Genomic DNA, 21,609 nt, shown 5'->3' on the forward strand with positions numbered 1-21,609 from the left:
CCTCCCTCTGGAACAGCCTCCCTGCCTCTCTGAAACTTGAGCAGAACCATATCCGGTTCCGGAAGCACCTCAAGACCTTCCTCTTTGCTTCCACCCTCTCTCTTCCTCTCCCCTGCTGATCTCCTGCACTTGACAGTTGGCAACCCTCTGAACTCGGGCCAAGGTTCCTACCTGTCCAGTTGCAAGCAGCACTGCCTCTTGGCACCCCCTGCAGTTGTGGACTGTATCTGTAACCCTACAGCCCCCTCTCGCACTTATTAGCCACCCGTTTGGCTGAACTTCCGAGCACCCGCACTTGCCACACGTTGGCTGCATTCTGTTTCCTTGTCTCGCACTCCTCCACCCCTTGCACTCCCCACCCCCTTGCACTTGCGTGATCTGAATGTCACAAAGCCTAGTAAGATTGTTGTTTTTGTCCTCCCTCTAACCCCCACCCCGCGGCCCTTTGTCGCACCTTGAAACACTTGTGTATAGGCACGTTATAAATGCCATATATACCCAGTTATGCAATTAAGGAGTAGTATGGGGGGGAGGGGAAATCTCATGCCATGCACAACACTGGGGACTTGGGCAAGGTATTGTCAGAGTGATGCCACTCCTGCTGCCGGCCCTTTACATCTAGCCCTAAATGTGATGGAGACAGTCTCCATGGCCTGCTGCTTGGAGGAACAGAAGAAATTGACAAGGGAGAAAGAGGAAGTCAAGGTTACTTAACTGGCTAGAAATCAGTAGTTTGTTTGCATGGCTGCCCCAGCCCACAGCTGGACATTTCACTTACCAGCCCGATCACAGCTCCCCGTCAGGTTCTGCAAGTGCAAACTAACACAGCAAACAGGAGCAGAACCAGCCTATTCAAGGCTCGACCTACAACGTGGGTCCGACGGTGGCAACCCAAGAGCATACAATGGATGCTTCCCTGGGCAACAAAGCGCAAAGCAATCACTAGCCACAACTGAAAACCCTAGTTAGGGACCAACCCATAGTGAGGTTTCTGCACCAAATTACTGCATTGAAAGGATGGTATTGAGTCTGGGAGTTTGGAGTAGCAGAGCAACAAGGTAGTGAGAGCAAAAGGTGCTTGATTAGGAATCAGTGTGGAGAGAAGTGAAGGTGGGAAAAGAGGAGTAGAAACATCTGGGATAACAGGAGGTGGAGGCAAGGAAGAGCTGAATGTGCATGAGAAGGAGGAGAAGAGGAGCGAGCGGAAAATGCAGGAAGAGGTGAAAAAGGAGAAAGAGGAGAGGGAGGTAGAGGTTTTAGGATGGAGTGCAAAGACAGGAACAGAAGGCGGCTAAGGGACAGAAAGATCTGAATAAGCATGAAGATAGAACAAAGACCGTGGAATGAGAGAAGTTCACAAACATGGAAGGAGAATAGAGTGGAGAAAGGGAGGAGAGACCAAGGAGGACAAGACAGACAGTGAACAAAGGAACATTGGGGAGGGGAGGAGAAGTTAGGAAGAGGGGAGTAGTGAGAGCAGAATAGGGTGTGAGCTATAGAACGAGTCATTGTCCAACTACCAATTACCTCAGAGGAAGGGAGGATGAATACGCTTGTAGGGAAACTGTGGGGTTAGCCAACAGACAGCTTGAGGTTCCAGGGCCCCAGGCATAAGTGAGCAGCAGTTTGGCGATAAAGGAAGTGAGACATGCTTGGAAAGTAGGATAAGGCCTCTTGGACAGGAAAGCACTGTAGGACTAAGCCCTGCCTCTGGAAACCCCTCTCTGCCTAACACTTAACTGAAAGGCTGTGGACCGTACTGAGACAGAGATGGGAACTTGGTTCCGCTGAGAGAATACCTCCAAGCCTGTGCCCACAATAAAGAGACCCGCCAGGAAATCCAGTCAGTCTTACCTTATGCTGAGTGACATTCAAGTGACACTGGGGAGGGGCGATCAGAGTGACTTTCCCTTTGAGACATGTTTTCTGAAGCAAGACTACTCAATTTCCCTTGTTTACCATCTCGACACTACATTTGAGTTGCCCAATCTTTCTGTAATGTCCCAGATGAAGCCTATTGAACCAACCTGATGAACTGCAGACTCTGTGCACTATGTTTGGCTTTGTGACCTGCCCCAGCCAGTTTTAAGTTGTATGGCTGGATAATCCGTGCTCAGTCACAAAATTCAGTGCCAGTTTAGAACAGAGTCTGATATCTGTCTCTTGCAATCCATGCAAGGCTTAAATCTTAAAAGGTTTCATGAATAATGAAATAGTTACAAAAAACCTTGGTGGTAAGTTCCACCAAAATAAACTGATATTTGGGGACAGACAGACACAAGTTGGAATAATGTATCCAATTGCAAATCAGAGCATTTGCGTCCCAAAACAGGATTTCACATTAGAGCAGTTTACATTAATATAGAGAAACAGATGAGGACCTAATTCACCACACACAATGTTCTTTTTCCCTTAAAGCTCTCCTTTCCTTTCGAAAATCCCATTGAGATGATAGAATTAAGCAATTGATACTCTAAATTCATACCTGTATCAAGATCTCCAATTACATAAATACTGGCTCCAATTGGAACTGCTCCATAAACAAAAGATGAACTGGTTGGGATGCATAGATTCTGGTCATTCAAGTAGAGCCACCTGGACAAAACATCATCACATCGTTTAAAAGTTGGTTTATAACTAGTATGAACATCAATACGAGGCATTTCCCTTTCCCACTATTTATTCTGTTGTGCAATAATCACCAATGGCTTATACAAAGGACAATTAAGGAAAATATCTTAGTGAGGATCCATAAATGGTTTCATGGTTTACTTACCTAAAAACGGAATCCTTATTCGCCGTATTCTTCAGACCAAGATTAAAATAAGACTCCCAAAACGCTCACTGACCTCTTCATCGGTCAAATGTAAGGAAGGCAGTATTGGCAGTGCACGGGCAAATGGAGATTAACAGTGAGCAGGAATCTGCATGATAGGAGGGAGTCCATGGAGACATAAGGTGATTCTTGCAGTGGGGCTAGGGAGGGTGGGGCAGTGACAGACTCACATGGGAATAAGTAGTGGCAGGGGAGGTGTGGCTAGCAGCCATGTGAGCCGATGCACTCACTTGGAGCTCCGGCTGATCCGACAAAGAGAAGCTCCTTAAAACAGCTCTAATGAACCTGGAACCGCTGGAAAGACGTGTACAGCAGCAACAAACAGCCAGGAAGGTGTGGACCAGGAGAGAAGCTTTGAAACACCACCCAAAGTAAGTTACCGTGCTGCAGAAACGTGGTGGTGAACGAAAAGGAAAGAAGATGGCGGCAGAGGTCTGAGGAGCGTGAGGTGGCGAGAGGGCTGGAGACCGCGGCTGAGAGCAAGCAGCTGTGTCACCGGCTACGAAAGTGCGGCGACCGACCGGCAGATCCGACTGGGTCAAGAAATGAGCTGCGGGAGATAAAGGTCTCCAGGTGCAGCTGCAGTACAAAAACTGGCAGACTGAAGTACGCAGCACAGTGCCACAAATAAAGGGACCCTGCGGCCTGATGCGTGGAGTGGCCAGACCGAGGCAGCAATATCACGAGGAGTACAGAGGAACGAGGCGACAGACAATGTGGCGTGCCCGAAGCAGTCCGATAGACGGGAACGATTTATTTAGCCAGTGGGACGCTGCCAACATGTATACCGCTACCAGAGGACATGAACAAACAAGCTGCAGGGTGGTGGCGAAGTCAAACTCCCCCCTTGCAAGGGACCGTGGCGACAGCCGAGAAAGCAAGTGCTGACCGGAGACTGGAAAGGAGGCCTGGAATCAAAGGTTAGGGGGCGGGGGGAGGATGTTGACCAGCGCAAGAGTTGCTTAAACAACTTTATTGAATAGGGCACCCCCACCCTTAAGGCATCAATGGAGTACAACACCCAAAATAGCTAAAGATCACTGGACTTAACGCTGCCTGAAGGCATAGCTGGAATCTCCCCCAGAGGACAATGGAACGCACAGACATGTGCTTAGGCTCCGTCTAGGGAGCGGGAAGAGTGACGAACGCTGCGGCCAGACCCGGGGCCAAGATAGTCTGTGGACAAAGACAATCCTAGAGAGGGTGTCATACAAAAGCCCGCAGGCCGACACCGTGGATAGAAACTACAGATAATATTGAGGTGGGGTGCACGCACCCACACAGGTACCACACAAGGGACAACACCCTCTGGGGTAGTTGACCTCCCCCCATCAAACCGAATTATCGGACGGAAGGAGCGAAAGACAGGCCCGCAGTCACACGGGCAGACCTCTGAGAGGAAAGAGCCAACACGAGATCAACGGAGGGGCAAAGCACACAAAATGGCTCCCAGACAATAGACTCCCACACAACGCCATAACGAAAGTGAAGCCTAGTGGCAGAGCTATATCTGGAACAGCAGGCCTTGAGTAGAAAACAGTGACCATCACAATCATACAAAGTGAGAAGGGCGCAATAAGCCTAAACACGACCCGAGAGAAGGAAAATAACAGTGGGGACCGAGTAGGCGCAAGGGCCAAAGCTAACAGGCTAGGTGAGCCACGAGCCCCCCCGCCCCCCCATCCTGGCTCAAGACACCTGCACGAAAAAGGGGAAAAAAGGCTGGATACTATAGAACGCCACTACTGGGAAGTGCAGAGACCATGCTGTATAATTGAGAGACCTGATAGCTCCTCTCACAAGGGGCCGCAGAACAAAAGGGGCAACCACAAATAGAGTCGACCCCAGTACCCAGAGAGATTAAAAACCACTGCGCACCGCAAGGAGGACCTGGAGAAGAAAAGGTACAGATGTGGCCCTGACTAATAAGACACGGCACACTTGGTGACGGCAAGAGGTCTGGGCCACTCAGTACTGCAGACACTCGGACCCTGAGACACCATAATAGACAGAGCATTGGCAGCTGCAAGAAGAGGGCAGCCTCTTAGGAACAAGTGTACGCAGGGGGCACTGCACGACAAGCAAAACACAATGGTGACCAAGAGCAATAAGACCAAGCAAAAGCAATGCACATTAGAAACCTTTACGAAAGGCCCAGCCAGTCGCCCAGAAGGAGGCAGTGGGGACAAATGTTAATGTTAAAGGATATTTGTACTGCACACCATCAGCACCAGAGTGGTCCCCTGGCACTCTGGTGCTCTGAAACGGGAAGGGGGGGTGAGTTAGTGGGAGTAAGTGGGAAAAGTGCAAGAGAGCGGTGATGTGCTTTTGGCAGCCTCAACACGGTTAACACTGTTCGCTGGGCTTGGGGTGTTTTCCAGTCGGTAGACGTGTGCTGATGTGCGAGTCTATGTGAGGTTTGTTTTGAATTTGCGGTGTAGTGAAGTTTGTGCAGTTTGTTGTGGTATAGGGTTGTGTCTGGTTAGAGTTTGAGAGGTGTAGGCGGAGGGATGAAATTGTTAGTGGATTGGTTATTGGCATCGTTGTCTATAAGAGATGTGCTGAATTTTCACGTTTTTTCTAGGTGTGGCGCGCGATCAACACTGCATGTCAATCTAGCTCAGGCATCAGCCGATAGTCATTATCCCTTCCATAAATGACGCTCGCCATCACTCACAACTGTGCCCAAATTTGTCCCTTGCCCACCATTGGAACCAGTCCATTTGTGGGGCTAGCTGGTATTCGCGATTCCATCCTAATCTGCCCTCGGTGGCATTCCCGATGCAGTCCGGACGTGGCTTCGCTTGACAACCGCTACTCTATCTAGATGTGGCAATGGTCGCCAATCATAATCCTACCAAGTTGCTCATGCATGCAATCGCTCACAACCCTGTCATCCAAGCGAGGTACACACCAACACTAGTAGCTACGTCTAGGCTTGGCATCTGCCGTCATTCACACTTTGTCCCGGCTCTGCGCATGCTAACGTCCACAACTCCATCCAAAAGTGGCAACTGTTAACATTCATAATTGTCACTTGGTGGCGTTCATTGAGTGGGTGAGGTTGTAGGATGGAATTGGGCAGGGTTGTTAATTCTGTCCTCCTGGGGATATCGCTTGTGTCCTATTCAGCCTAGCATTGTCTCTCTTGTTATTGTAGGACATTCCCTTAGTCGTTTCTGGGCGTTGTCTGTGTCATCCTAATTTCCGTCAACCTGTTCTCTGCGTTTCCTGTTTGGTTGTGTAGTTGTTTAAATTTGTTTCTGCGCTGTTGGAATGCCAGGATTTTAGTAGTTTTCTGAATTGTAGGTGGTCTTTGGCGTTTCTCATTTCTTTTGGGATGTTGTTCCAGGTTTTTGCAGCCAGGTGGGAGAAGAAGGAGCCTCCTAGTTGTTTCTTGACGTTTGGGTTTTGGTTCCAGGTGGATTTAATTGCTTGATCTGAGTAGTCTCGTTGGCTTGTAGATTGTTCTTTTCTTTTGTAGGAATTCAGCTCCCTGTCTGCTAATTGCCCTGTGTGCTATGCACATTTTTTTGAAGGTGAAGTGATGTTTGACTGGGAGCCAAAGTAGTATTTTTAGCGCTGGAGTGAAGTGGTCTCTTCTGGATAGTTTGAGGAGGAGTCTGGCTACTGCATTTTGGATGCGTTGTAGTTTCTTCAGGCTGTATTCTGGCATCCCGAGGTAGAGGCTGTTTGCGTAATCGATTCTTGACATGAGGGCGACGATTGTGAGTGTTTTGTGGGTGAAGGAGAGGAAAGGTAGGATAATTCTTCTTGTGTGAAGGAGGAAGAACCATTTCTTGATTATTGTGTTTATTTGTGGTTCTAAGGTTAGTGTGTTGTCCAGCAGGACTCTCAGATATTTTACTACCTTAGAAATAGGAACCGCGCCCACACCATCTGTTTCCCAGGGAATGTAGGTGTTCTCTTGGTTTTTGGATACAATCAGGATTTCTGTCTTTCCTGGCGTGATTTTCAAGTTGTTGGCGTTCATCCAGTTAAAGATTTCTTTTAGACACTCAATTAGGGTTGAGTGATCGGTTTAAGTGTTTTTGATTTTGTAGATAATTTGAGTAGTTGTAGCATATGATTTTGTTTTTTTTGAAGATTCTTATTACTGGAGTATGGTAGATGTTGAAGTATAGTGGCGATAGTGAGGATCCTTGTAGCACTCCACAGTCATTAACTTGTTGAGTGGATTTGAAGGGGTTTATCCATATGGTTTCTGTCCTGCCGGCTAAGAATGATTTAATCCAGACTAGTGCCATGTCCGTTATACCTATGTCTTCCAATCTTTTGTTAAGGGTGCCATGGCTAACTGTCGAAGGTTGCGGAGAGGTCGAGCAGAATCAGAGCTGAGGTTGTGTTGGAGTCTGCGTTTGTTTTTAGGTCGTCCCAGATGGAGAGTAGTGCAGATTCTGTTCCTCTTGCGGGTCTGAAACAGACTTGTGCTTGTTCTAGCAGTTGTTTTTTTTCTACATGTTCTTGGGTTAATTTCTATACGCAAGTTTCTAGGAGTTTTGCCAGGTAGGGAATGTTGGAAATCGGTCTGTAGTTGGAGAGGTCTTCAACGTCGCTAAATGAGTTTTTTAAAAGTGGTTTGATTTATGCTGATTTGAAGGAATTTGGTACAGTTCCTGTTGTGAGTGAGCGATTTAGGTGATTTCTGTAGTATTCTGATGGCGTTCCTTGAGCGAGGATTGATTTGTAGATGTCAGGGGGGTAGGGATCCATGGGTGATCCTGCTTTCTTGCTGTGTTTTACCAGCTTGGCGAATTCCTCTACTGATATTTCAGGAAAGTTTTGGAGTTTGTGTTGTGGCTCTTTTGTAGGTCCAGTTGGTTGAGTGTTATGGTTGGTTTGTCTGTTTTGTACGATTTGTCAGATGTTGTTGATTTTGTTCTTGAAGTGGTCTGCAAGGTCGTTGCAAAGTTTCTCTGAGGGGGTTGGTGTGTTGTCACAACCAGGTGGGTTTCTCATTTCTTTAAGGATGTTGAACATTTCTATTTGTGTGTCGGTGGCATTGGTGATTCTGTCATCATAATGCCTTCTTGCCTTTTGTATTTCCTTCTTGTATGCGCGGATTTGTGTTTGGAACAGTTATTTCTTGTCTTGGTTGTATTTTTTCCTCCATTTCAATTCCATCTTCTTGTTGTCCCTTTTCATGGGTCCTTAGTAGCGTTGTGAACCATTTTGCCATTGCTCTTTTTTCGAGGGGGTAAATGGTTGTTCCGGGGCAGTGTTTTTTAAAACCTCTTAGTTTTCCAGTTGCATACCAAATAACAGCTCAGGCAATGTCGATACAACCCTTCAAACAGAAAAAAATGACAAGCAACAACACCCCCATCTAGGAACAAACATCCCCCTTAGCCCCCCACCCACCCCTTCAACTCCCACCAGGTCGCTAATGCATGCAACAGAACATATCCAACAGACAAGAGTTTCATCTAGAATACAATGACCAAGACTATCTTCATAAAGACAATGAGCCTGATAATAGGCCCGCAACTGGCGAAGATGCTGACCAAGGTTATAAAGTCTATGTTCTTCGACTCCGTTCTTGGGTGTCTTCCTCATTATCCTGCGCCGGGAGGGCACTCACAGAGTCCGACTCGCGAGCCATATAGTCTGGGGCAGTGTTTTCAATTGCATCAGCAATCCATTTGTGGCGTAGGCCAACCAGCTCTAGTTCTGCAGTTGAGGGTTTGTCTAGTTGCTCCATTAGGTTGAATGCTTTGACGGTTTTCCAGTTTCTTTTTGTGATGGTTTTGAGTTTGGTGGGCTGGATGTGGACTTGAGTTGGTAGTGTGATCACGAATGGGATGATGAGATGGTCGCTTCACAGTATTCGTATTGGTGGTGCCGGGGTGAGGAGTTTTTTTCTTGACAAAGATTGCGTCAAGGGTATGTTCTGCCGAGTGTGTTGCCCCTTTGACCAACTGCTGTAGTTTCATGGTTGTCAGCTGCCCAATTAGTGAGTTTTGGGAGTTGGTGTGTTTTTCTTCGAACCAGATGTTGAAGTCCCCTAGGATTATTAGATGCTCGTGTTTGATGGCTATGTTGGTGATGGCTTCTATGAAGTTGTCGATGAAGGTTGCATCATATGTCTGGTCTGTAAACCAGAATTAATGTGATGTTAGTTTTTGGATTCGCTGATAGATGTATGACCATTGTTTGGCAGTTGATGATGTTGAGGGGTTCATCTATTTTTATTTTCAGGTGTTCTTTGAATGCAAAAGCAAGGCCTCCACCTTTTTTATTTTTGCTGTTTACCTGAAGGCATTTGAAGTTGGTCGGGAGGCAGCTTTGGAGTGTGATTTTATAGTTGTTGTCGAAGGCATGTTTCTGTGATGAATACGATGTCAATGCCATTGTCAGAGAAGGTCAAAGATCTCTGTTGATTGTTTTGACATGGACCTTGTGTTTATTAGGTTGCAGTGGATTTTAAAGTTGTGGTTTGGTTTGTGTTTTATTGTCGGCCTGGTTTCCCGAGTGGTGTTGCGATTATCTTCCAGGTCGATCTCTTGTTGAGGTGTTAGTACAGTTGTGTCGTCAAATAGTTCTTATATGTTCAATCTTGGGTTTTTCTTTTCATCAGGTTCTTCTTCAAAATGTTGTGGCTGTGGAGTGGGAGTTGTTCTTGTTTTGGTGATGTAAGGTGTTAGTGCGTCAATTCTGTTCTCGTTATTTCTAGCGTTGTCCTTTCTTCTGTGTTCAGTTGTCTGCTGTTGTTGATTTGTACGTTGGGTTGGCTCGTTCTGGTGACTGGTTATTTGCAAAGTATGGAGTTAGGTAAAGTGATTTCTCTCTTCTCCCAGCTTTGGTTCTGTTGGACAAAGAGAAAGAACAGGTAATTCCCCCAGGCAGATCCTTGAGGCCATTGCAGCGCTACAAGCAATGCTAGAGGTCAAGATTGATGCAGTGGGCATTGACGTGGGATTGTTACGCCAAGATGTATATAGCATAGTGCCATAGCAGAGTGCACTGGGAAACTGGAAGAGCAGGTCAAAGAAAACAGAAGCAAAGGCGCAAACGACTAAGGATATTGACATCCTCCTGCAGAAAGTCAAGCTACTAGAAGACAGAGCAGAGGAGGCGGAAGGTCAGGCATGTAGAAACATCAGAATCGTGGGGCTGCCTGAAGGTGCTTAAGGGTCCGATCCTACCACTTATATCGGAAACATGTTGCTCCAAGAAATAGGGGCGAGAGAACTCCTACAAGGGTTTACAATGGAAAGAGCACATTGTTCCCTTATCAGACGACCACCGCCAGGTGCGCCACCAAGACCCATGATAGCTAAGGTACTAAACTACAGGGATCAAGAGAAGATCCTGGCCTTCTCCAGGTCGGGAGGGACAATCCAAAGGGTGTCAGCAAAGATCTCGGTATACCCAGATTACACTTTTCAAGTTCAGAAGAGCAGAGCCCAATATATCACGACGAAGGCCAGGTTCAGGAAGGCGAGCCTGAAATACATGTTAATATATCCAGCGAAACTAAAGGTGATATATAACGGCAAAGCCCTCTTCTTCGAGACGCCAATGGAAGCACAGGAGTGGATGGACAGTGCTCAGATACAGCCAACGTACCTAAGCGAGAAGGAGAGCTCCTGGAGCGGACTGCAGCAGCAGTACTGACAATGAAAATGTGTATATAACGGGGCAAAGTTGTGTTCAGGCTATCCAGTAATAGGACTTGCAAGCAACATGGAAGCTATAATGTATGTTACAAGCAACATGGAAGCTATAACATGTTACAAGGGAGCAGGAGTAAAATGGAGAGTTATAGAAACCTGGTGGAGGGAATGCTGAGAGCAGACCCGCTACCCCCCCCCCCCCGAGAAATAGTTTACGGGCTACTGTACAGGGCCCGCCCATATGGCACCAGGAGACTAGTCTGGTGACCAGGTTGAATGGAGCGGATACTGGAAAGTCCTAGCATGCTTAGCATAGCGCGACGAGTTAAGTTTGATTGGAGTGGGGTTGGGGGTAGGGGGGTATGGAGTTGAGCCTAGCATATATGATTACACGCTGCATCAAACTCTTACTGAGGCTGGCTACAGGCTGGTGGCCTCACTAATACCCTAGACATGGCACTATAATGGCTGGTACTGTTAGAATCATGACATGGAATGTCAGAGGGCTTAATAATTATGTGAAACGTAGACAAATGGCCATGTATATCAAGAGGAATAAAGTAGGGATAGCATTGTTACAGGAAATGCACTTAAATGCACAAAAACAGAAAAACCTGGCAGGTGCGCAGGGATGGCGGGGGTGCGGATGGACTGTTGCTGGGCTCCACATACTCTATGTATGCAAGTGGGTCCTCATCTGGGTGGACCCCCCTATACCATTCAAAGTGCTGACAACAAAAGCAGACAATGAAGGTAGGATGGCAATGATACACGGGATAATGGAAAACCGGGAGATCTGTATTGTGAATACTTATGCCACAAACCATGATGCCACTGTGGTTTTCAGATCATATTATGCAAGGTTGGGACCCTATAGGGATGGAATACTGCTCTGGGGACAGACAGGATTTCTTTTGTACGCTGGACCCAACCATGGACAGATCAGACGAGAAATACACAGTATTAAACTCGCTATTGAAGCACTTTCAACTACGAGATCTATAGAGGGTAACACACGGTGATGATAGAGAAAACTCTTTATTCGGCCCTGCATAAAGTGTACACAAGGATAGATGATATGTTCACTGGAGAGTAACATGAAACTGAAATCTCAGAGATGGAATACATAGCCAGGATCCTGTCGGACCACTCCCCAGTCGTGGGGAGGGTCTGCCCCGAGACCACCCATCCCCACGTGGAAGCTGAGGAGTGAAATCGCTGCTAGAAAAAGCATTTGCCGAGCATATTAGGAAGAGCACAATCGAATATATCGCAGTAAATGAGGGGAGGGTGCAGAAGGTGGGCACAGCCTGGGAGGCGTACAAAGTAGTCAGCAGAGTTGTGAGGTGTACAAAAAGTTATTGTCAATGAACTCGAGAAAATAGAAGAGAAATTGAGAGCATTGGAAAGGGAGGCTAAAGTTAACAAAGAACACGTAGACAAAGTAATCAAACTGAAACAGGCCTGCCTACGACAAATGGGACAGATTGGGGAAGTTCAATTATGCGAAATACCTGGGAAGGAGCCATGCACAAGGCAATAAGCCTGGGAGAATGTTAGCCTGGCTGTTCAGACGCAACAATACTAGATCCCCTATATGCACTATCCGGACCAGAGACCTAGAAGAGGTGAACACGCAGGTAGGCATAAACGAGGTGTTCTCCGAGTATTACAAAGCACTCTATGCAGACTTCCTAGAAAGTGAGGAGAGGGACATACAGGAAGTCCTTGAACTCCTACCCTACCCCGGTTAGATGCACTCCAGGCAGATTCACTAGAGACACATATAACCCCGGAGGAGGTTGTGGCCATGATTAGGACACTGCCAATGGGGAAAGCACCAGGAACGGATGGGCTCCCTAGCAAATTTTATAAAGCCTACATTGATTCACTGGCGCTGCTGATCGCCATGGTGTACAAAGAGGCGTATGCAGAAAATATGCTACCAGGAAGCATGAGAGGCCCTGATAATTCCGCTTCCCAAACCAGATAAAATAAGCACAGCGGATAGACCACAGTCACTGTTGAATCAAGACAGCAAGATTCTTACAGCAATCTTGGCAAATAGACTTTGCAAGGTAATACATGTACTGATCCATCCAGATCAGACCGGGTATGTACCAGGGAGGAATATCTCGGAAAACCTCAGGAGACTGCACCAAGTGATCTACAGCACAGAAGATCGAGCTACTGAATGTGCAGTGGCCTCCTTAGATGTGACTAAGGCATTTGACTCAGTGGGATTGGTTATACGCCACAATGATAAAGATGCGGATCGGGTCACAGTACATGAAATGGGTACGGTTGATATATACTAAGCCAATGGCCAGAGTTCGGACAGGGAGTACGTACTCAGATTCATGGCAACTGTATAGGAGGTACAACGCAGGGTTGCCCACTGTCCCCAATGTTATACATTATAGCGGCTGAACCTATGGCGGCGTATTTGTGGCAGGAATAGAGAGATGCGGGCATAGACATAGGCGGGGTGAAGCATATAGTGTCCATGTGTGCGGATGATGTGCTGTTATATCTGTGCAATCCGGTGACGAATCTGCCATACATCCTGGAGGTACTGGATAACTCTAGAAGATTAATAGGAATCCAAATAAATAAGAGTAAGTCATGCTTGTCCCCACTGGCAGTAACAGCAAATGTATCCGAGGAGGACTCGCCAGTCCTTCCTTTGCCTTGGAGCAAGAACTCCTTTAGATAGGAGAACATGAATTTAACACAGTGCGAGCCAAACATGGGTTGGTAAAATCTATGGAGTTCTGGAGTAAGTAATCCCTGTCGGTGATGGGCAGAGCAGCGGTACTAAAAATGGTGGCACTGCTGAGACTCATGCATTGCTTTGGGAATGTCCCATATAATATACCAACACAATTCTTTTGGGACTTAGAAAGGATATGTAGGGGGTTCCTGTGGCAAGAAGGGGGGGGGGGGGGTAGAGTGGCTCTGAGCACGCTGCAAATATACAAAATTTTGAGCTGTGCTCTCTGGCGTGTCAGCTGCAATATGTGGTACAATGGATGGCAAACGATCCCACTACGGAAACGGCATTGCTGCAACCGGTTATAAAAAGGAGATACCTAAAGGACCTCCTTTGGATCCCCACCGGGGTACAAACAAGTCATCCTTATCTGGTGGAATTAGGCCTCAAAGTTTGTAAAAGGACCTGTAAAGTGATGGGGCTAACAGACCCGCTCTCGCCACAAACCCTGATAGCAGCGATTCTAGATGGGAAACCAGGCAGTAGGACAATGGTACGATCAAAATGGGAAGTGTGTGGGGTAGCCACAGTGGGAGACCTGCGGAATTAAAGGGGGCTGATGACATTTGTTGAATTACAAGAAGCCATGGGCATACACACATGCCCGTTCCTGTTGTATGACACAGTAATGAATGTACTGTGAGCTAGACGGCCGAACAGTGCGGAGGAGACCATAGGTAGTGATGAAATTGAGATGCTGCTTAATGTAGCGGAGGGTGGACATGCCAATTCTAGAATCTACGAGATATTGATAGACCAAAATTTGCTAACAGAATTGAAGTGTAGGGAGAAATGGGAAAAGGAATTGGGGAAGACATTCAAAGACAGAGAATGGAAAGTAGTAACATTGTACCATAAGAAAGTCTCTAGAAATGCCAGGCTATTAGGTAATACAATTGTATATTACACAACGAGCATACCTCACGCCTGCTGGCATTACAACATTTAAAGGTGCCAACAGAGAAGAATGTCCCAGATGCAGGGCGGTGGATGCAGCACATGTTTTGGGGATGCCTGATAGTGCAAGGGTTCTGGGAGGGGGTGGCGCACAAGGCAGCCCAAGGAGGCATAGAGCTAGATATCCAGACACCAGCTAAGTTGGGGAGGAAGTCAAGTAGTGTTAGACGAAGTTGAAGTACAGATACGAGGATAATATGCTGTATAATATTGTGCAGTTTGTTGTTACAAAATTGTAAAAACATTATTTTAAATAATTAAATAAATAACAGTAGTGGCAGATGGGGTACGGGTTCAGGTGAAGGGTGTATGGGCACAGAGTTCCCCTTAAAGAGACCTAGCCATTACAAAACACAGGCAAGAATGGGTGTAGGGTCCATGCAGGGGCAGAGCCTCCCGCCCCCCCCCCCATTGTGGGACATGAGGGGGCATAGTCCCTCTCCTCTTACCAAGGCCGCCATGCACTATTTTGGTTCCACAGAACTCAAAATGACAAGATGGCTAATGCCCCATAACCCTCTTCACAATAGTCAGACTAAAGAATCAATAGAACCAATACTCCTATGTCCCGCCCCCTTTCCTCCATACTTGTGGAACATTCCGTCCTTCGGGACGGGACCGGAGCACTTTTGTAAAAAGCAGCAACATTTTTTAATTTTTTTGTCCTTTTATTTTTACGTGGGCATGAGGCCGTAACCCCGCCCTCCTGAGCTCTGCCCGCGCATCGCCTTTCAGTCCTTTTCTCTGCGCGGTCGGGGCTGGAGGCACTAGCATCACCAGGAATTTATATTTGTATTCCCTTTGTCCTTCCTTCCTGCTCCGGTTCCACGGTCATCTAGTCCTCCGTCTATGCAGGAGCGTCTGGGATTCGTGTCCTGTTCTTCATGCGAATGTCGCTTTGCGAGGGCGGATCCCCACTCTCTTTGCTTGAAGTGTCTACGCCCGGGGCATTGCTGGGATTCGTGCTTCTATTGCGACTCCCTCTCCGTCCGGGCACTCAAACATCCTCTTATTCGGTGGGAGAAGTGTTTCAGGGCGTTCCTCCATCCCATATCCAGCTTTTCATCGACGAAAAGAACTGCCCGGTACCCGGTAAGTTCTTTACTTTTTATGGGGCCCTGGCCAAGGGACTCCTTCCCAGGGTCTTCCAGGTCCGGGAGGGGCTCTTGTAGCTGTCATCAGGGGTTTCCCTGAGGTGCCTCAAGGGCCCAATCAGCGCACCGGAGTGTTCTCCAAGGGTTCCTGCAGCGACCTGCCAAAACCGGACACTGTTCCGAAGTTCACCGTTTGGGTGCTAAAGTTCAGCCCAGTTCCTCTGTGGCTCTGGATACCAGGGTTCTCCCTGAGGTCTCCATTTCTGTAGCTTTCCACACTGATACTGGGGTACGCCCTGAGGTCTCAGTTTCTGGAGCTTTTCACATCAAATCACAACTCAAGGCTCCTCTTAAGGGAGCTATACGTCCTGGGTTAAAACCCGAGGTTCCTCTTCTTGGGGCTAATGTCAGCACCGACGGAAACGAGAGATCCTCTTTGAAGGTCTTGTCAGTGAGGTATGTCCCTCAACTGTCCCACGCTCAGGGTCAGGGTCGTGGTGGTACCGGTTCTGTCGAGGGGGCAAGGAGGGTGGTCATGGACCATAAGCCCTCCAGTACCGGCTCTGCTGAGGTTCCTCCACCGGAGGCCAATTCTGGGGCAGTTTCTAAGATGTCCAGTAAACATCTGAGACCTCCCAGCATCGGCTCTGCTGAGGATCCTTGTGTCAAGGCTAAGGTGTTACTTAAGTCCCCCGACTCCCCTGAGGAGACAATTGCCTCATCTCCACATGTGACGCAGTTCTCAGGTGTTGACAAAATGGCGGCCCGACCTCCATGGTGGCCATTTTGGATACCTCTCTTACACCAACGTTCACGTTGTCTGGTGCTGGGAGCATTTGTTTTGGGGCTGAGCAGCTCTTTCCACGCTATGTGTACAACAAAAACCTGTTCCGCCCTTCATTCGACTGGCTTTCATGGACACCGCTGCAACATACAGTCACGCTCCCTCCTGCTTCCGCTCCACTGATCTATGTGGATCTGGCCAGTGGTGGGCCCTCCTGGCATTCATCCTCCTTGCGTTCAAGGGGGTATGCCCCTCACGAGCGGCCACTTCTGTTCCAGCTCCAAAACCTTTGGCTGAGCATTCATTTTTTCAGATGTCTTTTCAGGGAAATGTAACCTGAACCTCCTGTCCCACCTTCTGCCCTGGATGTTCCAACGCATGTCCCGGTGGTAGCACTTCCTCCACTGCTTGCTACAGGACCTCCTCCACCTCTCCCTCCTCTGCCCCCGCTGTCTCCTATAGAGAAGACACTGGCAGACTGGGAGATCACTTAAAAACCCTAGGCGGTATGTGTGGTGGACCAGTCTTCCGTTCCCGCCTCGTTGGATGAGCCTCAAGCAGATCAGGATAGCGATGAGAAGCCCCGCTTGGTGAGAGCATTCCATGACTGGGTCCTGGATATGATGGCCCTCCTTGATATTCCAGTACCTGAGGCCCCCACTCCTAAGGAGGGTGTGCTTTCTGGAGCCTTTACCCTGTCACCACAGGAGCGCACCGGCCTGTTCCTCCAGAAGGACATCTTGGCTGAATACCAGGCTGCACCTCAACAAGAGGATTGACGCTCGATGCAAGCATCCGCCTCTGAGGAGATGGCCTTATCGGCTTGTCCGCTCCCTTCCTCACATGTGGTGGCAGCAGCCACCCTCAAGTCCAAACCGGCCTCTGCATCTTCAACGGCATCGGCCCAAATCCTAGCCAAAGAGGATAAGCTCCTGGACGGCTTGGGCAAGAAAGTCTGCCAATTCGGCACTCCCGCTTCATCAAGCTAACACTGAGCTCATCCTGGCAGCAGTCAATCTGAGGCTGTGGAAAGAGCTAGCCGATTTCCAGGAGTGTATTCCTGTGGATAGGCTAGACGACTAAAGCCGGTTTGTCGAATGCCACAGTGTTGGCACAGGATCTACTGGAAGCTGCGGCACACTATGTAGATACCTCAGCTCGAGACCTTATGGTCGGGGTTGACATCTCCCGCCAGGCGTTGTTCCACGCTACAAAGTTTTCAAAGAATGTGCAAGACTTACTGGACCTTCCTTTTGATGGTAAGCAATGGTTCTATTCTTCTACAGACGACAAACTTACAAAGGCAAAAGCAAGTACCCAAACTGCCAAATCTTTATCAGTCGTGGTGAAAGCTCCAGCTAAGGCCCCTTATACACAGAGGTCAGGATCCCAGATTTGGCCCTTCTCTGTATTCAGGGCGTTTCAGGATCGCTGTGTGTGCCGTACTGAAGCTCCGGTTGGTGGGCCCCATCGAAAGCAACAACGGCAAGGTGGTCGGTTTTTCTCTCACCCATCAGCCTCCTCTCCAGGGACAGGTCTCCCTGCTGACAAGTCATCTAAATGGTATATCTGATCGGTCGCACGAGACTCCGGTGGGAGGACGAATCTCCTCATCTGGAGGCGCGGCAGACCATCATGGAAGACCAGTGGGCTTTGTCCATCGCTCGGGCGGGCTTTTGCTTGCACCTACCCCTTCCTTCAACCCTCCCTTCTAGTAGATTGGGTCATCCTCCCTCCGTCAGAGCCGAGGGAGCAAGGGCAAGGCTTCTACTCCCGTCTGTTCACAGTGATCAAACAAGGCTGGCCTGCGCACTATCCTCGATCTTTCCCATTTCAATCCCCAAGACAAAGTCAAGATGATCACACCTTGCCAAATAAGGTTCTCTCTTCAGAAGGGCGACTGGCCAGTGTGGTGGACCTTCAGGATGCATACATGCACATCCTGATATGGAGGCTGCATCCAAAATATCTGCGGTTCTTCTGGTAGAGGAACATTTCTAGTTCTGTGTGCTCCCCTTTGGTCTCAGCTCGCCGCTGCGTGTCTTTACGATGATGATATTGGTCATGGCAGCTTTCCTCAGGCTGCAGGGTGTTCGTGTATACCCATATTTGGACGACTGGCTCCTATGTAGTCCTTGCCCACAAATGGCATTGATCAATCTCCAGTCTCACCTCCACCTCCTGTTCCACCTTGGGCTGTCGGTGAACTGGCGGAAATCTTCCATGACGGTCTCTCAAGACCTGATTTTCCTGGGTTTCCGTTGGAATACAGTCAGTACCAAGGTGTTCCCAACGACGGACAGGATTGCGGACCCATCAGCTACGTGTCAGCTCTTCCTCCAGCCTTCGCACATGATGGCTTGGTGGTTCCAAAGACTTCTGGGCCTCATGGCTTCTTGCGTGCTAGCCCTTCCTCTAGCACGTCTGAAGATGAGGCATACTCAGCTGGCTCTTTTTGGAGCTCTTTTTCTCAGGCTTCGGACTCGTATGCCAAGATAATCCCAGTTCTGTCCTGCATGACGGCGTATCTACAATGGTGGTCTTCGACCGACAACCTTTCAGTGGGGGCCTCCTTTCAGGAAACATGCCCACAAGTGACGGTTACCACAGACTCCTAACCTTTTGGGTGGGGTGCAACACTTGTCACCTCCAAGTATTCGACCTTTGGATACTTCAGGACAGGCAGTTTCATATAAATTATCTGGAACGCCTGGCTGTTTTTCTGGCGCTCAAAGCCTTTCAACTGTCCATCACGAACAAGGTAGACCGTATTCGCACGGACAATTCTGTGGCGATATTTTACATCAACAAGCAGGGTGGCACCAAGTCACCTCTCCTTGTGGACCTAGCATTACAGATTTGGGAATGGGCCATCCAGCACAACATTTGGCTCCCGGCTGTACATATTCCGGGTCATATCAATATAACTGCAGACTCACTCAGCCGCCAGTCTGTGGCCAGTTACGAGTGGGAGTTGAACACAGATGTTCTCTCTACCATTTTTCGCCAATGGGGCACTCCAGAAGTGCACCTCTGTGCAACGTTTACAAACAGGTAACTTCCTCTGTGTGCATACAGACACGGTCTCGGGGTGTCCTCCCTGGGAGATGCTCTTGAGATTCCATGGCACAACATGAAGGCTTATGCCTTTCCTCCACTGCCTCCAATTCATCGGTCACTCGGCAAACTCAGTCATGAATCAAATTGCATTCTCCTCCTCATAGCTCCTTGGTGGCCAGCCAGGTTCTGGTTTTCGGAACTTCAGCATCTGTCTATTCTTCCTCCGATCAAATTGCCGTTGATTCCCGACCGGCTTCACCAGTGTGCAATCACCAGATGTGGCGCCCCTCCCCACAATCCTTCAACTTGGCGGCCTGGTGCCTGAATTCAGATCTTTAGCGCAGTGTAATTTGTCCGATGACAACATGCGCATTATTCAAGCGGCCAGAAAACCTTCTACGAGGGCTCAATATAGGAGCAAGTGGTTCCGTTTTTTTACCATTGGTGCTTAGCTAAACAGCTTGATCCCAGGCACGCTACGGTTGACACGGTTCTATCGTTCGTGTCTCACCTCGCAGCTTCGGGCATTCAGGTCTTGTCTTGCAGGACATACTTATTTGCCATTGTGGCCTATCTGTCCACAGACAGCTGTTCCTTTTCCTTGACGAATCTGGTCATTAAAAAGGCATTTTGCAGGCCTTCTGCATCTTTTCCTGCTGGTGCGCACTCCTCATCCCAAATGGGATTTGAATGCGGTCCTCAATGCGTTATGCCATAAACCATTCGAACCTATGGCCACTACCGATCTCAAACACCTTTCTTGGAAGGTGGATTTTCTGATCGCAGTGACATCGGTGAGGCATGTAAACGAGCTCCAAGCTCTTTGTGGAAAACCCGTTCCTCACTTTCCATAAGGATAAGGTTGTGCTCCGTACTCTTCCTTCTTTCCTGCCTAAGGTGGTTACCGATTTTCATTTGAACCAATCAATCTCCTTACCTGTCTTTTTTCCTAGCCCGGCATCTGATGCCGAGAGAGTCTTACACAACTTGGACGTCAGCCGAGCCCTGAAGTTTTATCTCGACAGAACGAGTGAACTCGGGGGGCTCCTCACAACTCTGTCACTTTCGGGGAACACAAGGGAAAATCGGCTTCCAAGGCAACTATCTCCCGATGGATTGCCTCCTGCATTTCAGAAGCCTATACCATCCAAGGCCTTCAGCCCCCGAAAGGCATTCATGCTCATCTTATACGTGGCAAAGCGGCTGCTGTTGCCTTCCAAAAGTATGTTCCTTGGCAAACCATTGCCAAGGCGGCTACGTGGGCTTCCCAGCAGCTTTTTGTAAGCATTATTGCTTGGACCCGAGCTCCAGGGCTGATGCCCAGTTTGATTAGGCTGTTCTGAAGAACTTGTTCCAGTAAAGGTTATTTTTCCATCCACCCGAACTAACTGTGGTGTGTGCTTGGGAATCTCCCATCTCACACTCACCTGCGTCTCTGCAGGAGCGATGGACGAGCCTCCCTTGACCCCGAGTCTTCACTTCCCCCGTTTCACCCGGATGAATACCTGTCTAATACAAGGTGTAAACTCGGACCTGAATTCACCCGATTCCCCTGGGCCCTTCCCCTTCTCTTTACTGTGTGCTGTGATGTCCCCCTATGGGCTTACCTTGATCTTTAGTAGGGTGTGCACTCCATCCTGCATTCGCAGGGGCACGATTCACTCATGTGATTGGTGCCAATGTCTGTAGGCTGAGTTCAGAAGCCAAACGCTGTTTTATGCCTTCACATCGAGGCCGAGTGTTCAAGGCGCCAGTTTCTTCACTGGCTAGAAAGTCCTTCCCACAAGTGAACGTTGCGCGGGGAATGTGGAGTGTCCAAAATTGTCAGTATTGTCTTTGTTTGCCAGTATTTTTGTGGGTGAGTAGCGCTGCGTGTAGAAGCTAGCTGCTGGTAGGTTTGCGCAGCGCCTTCAATTTGAGCACGACTTGTAATTCTCTCCCTTTCCCTTGCAGGAGAAATTATGTGGTATTAGCGCCTCGAGTCCAGGTTCAGCGCTACTGGAGACTTGGTGGTTAGGCAAGTTTGCACAGAGGCTTTTGGTAAGTATGCACCGCGTAGAGAGAGAGAGAGCGCAGTGAAATAAGTGCCCGCGTTGGGGCGAGCGCAATGAATAATGTCTCTTCTTTCTTTTACACGGGTTTGTGCGCTCGTACAACTGACCTGGATTCCAGCGTTCGGGGACGATTCGGTGAGTATGCGCAGCGTTACTGATGTGAGCGTGTTAACACAGTTCTTCTTTGTTCTTACAGGTGCCGGTGTAGAAGTCCCCTCTTGACTGGAGATAGCTGCGGCGTGGAGTAAGAACGGAGGTTCTTCCGGAGCAGGTGAGCAGAAGCAGGATGATCCGGAGCAGGTAAGCAGATGCTGGCTAATCCAGAGCACGGCAAGTGTGTTGCTGATACAGCTCACAGAAAGCAACACGAAGCACTGGAAGAATCTTGGGTATGGCTTATATAGCCAGCCACAC

General features: G+C 48.5%; 1 protein-coding gene across 1 annotated transcript in view; it reads right to left on the reverse strand.

Moving 5' to 3' along the window:
* Window positions 1-21,609, reverse strand: part of GAN (gigaxonin) — a 654,734-nt gene that overhangs the window by 61,718 nt on the left and 571,407 nt on the right. Inside the window, exon 10 of the mRNA XM_069607099.1 lies at window positions 2,486-2,595. Within this exon, the coding sequence (XP_069463200.1) occupies window positions 2,486-2,595 (110 nt within the window). The remainder of the gene's footprint in view (window positions 1-2,485; window positions 2,596-21,609) is intronic.

This window comes from Ambystoma mexicanum, chromosome 1p, assembly GCF_040938575.1.
Source record: "Ambystoma mexicanum isolate Mex_15411 chromosome 1p, UKY_AmexF1_1, whole genome shotgun sequence".
In the NCBI taxonomy this organism is placed as follows: domain Eukaryota; kingdom Metazoa; phylum Chordata; class Amphibia; order Caudata; family Ambystomatidae; genus Ambystoma; species Ambystoma mexicanum.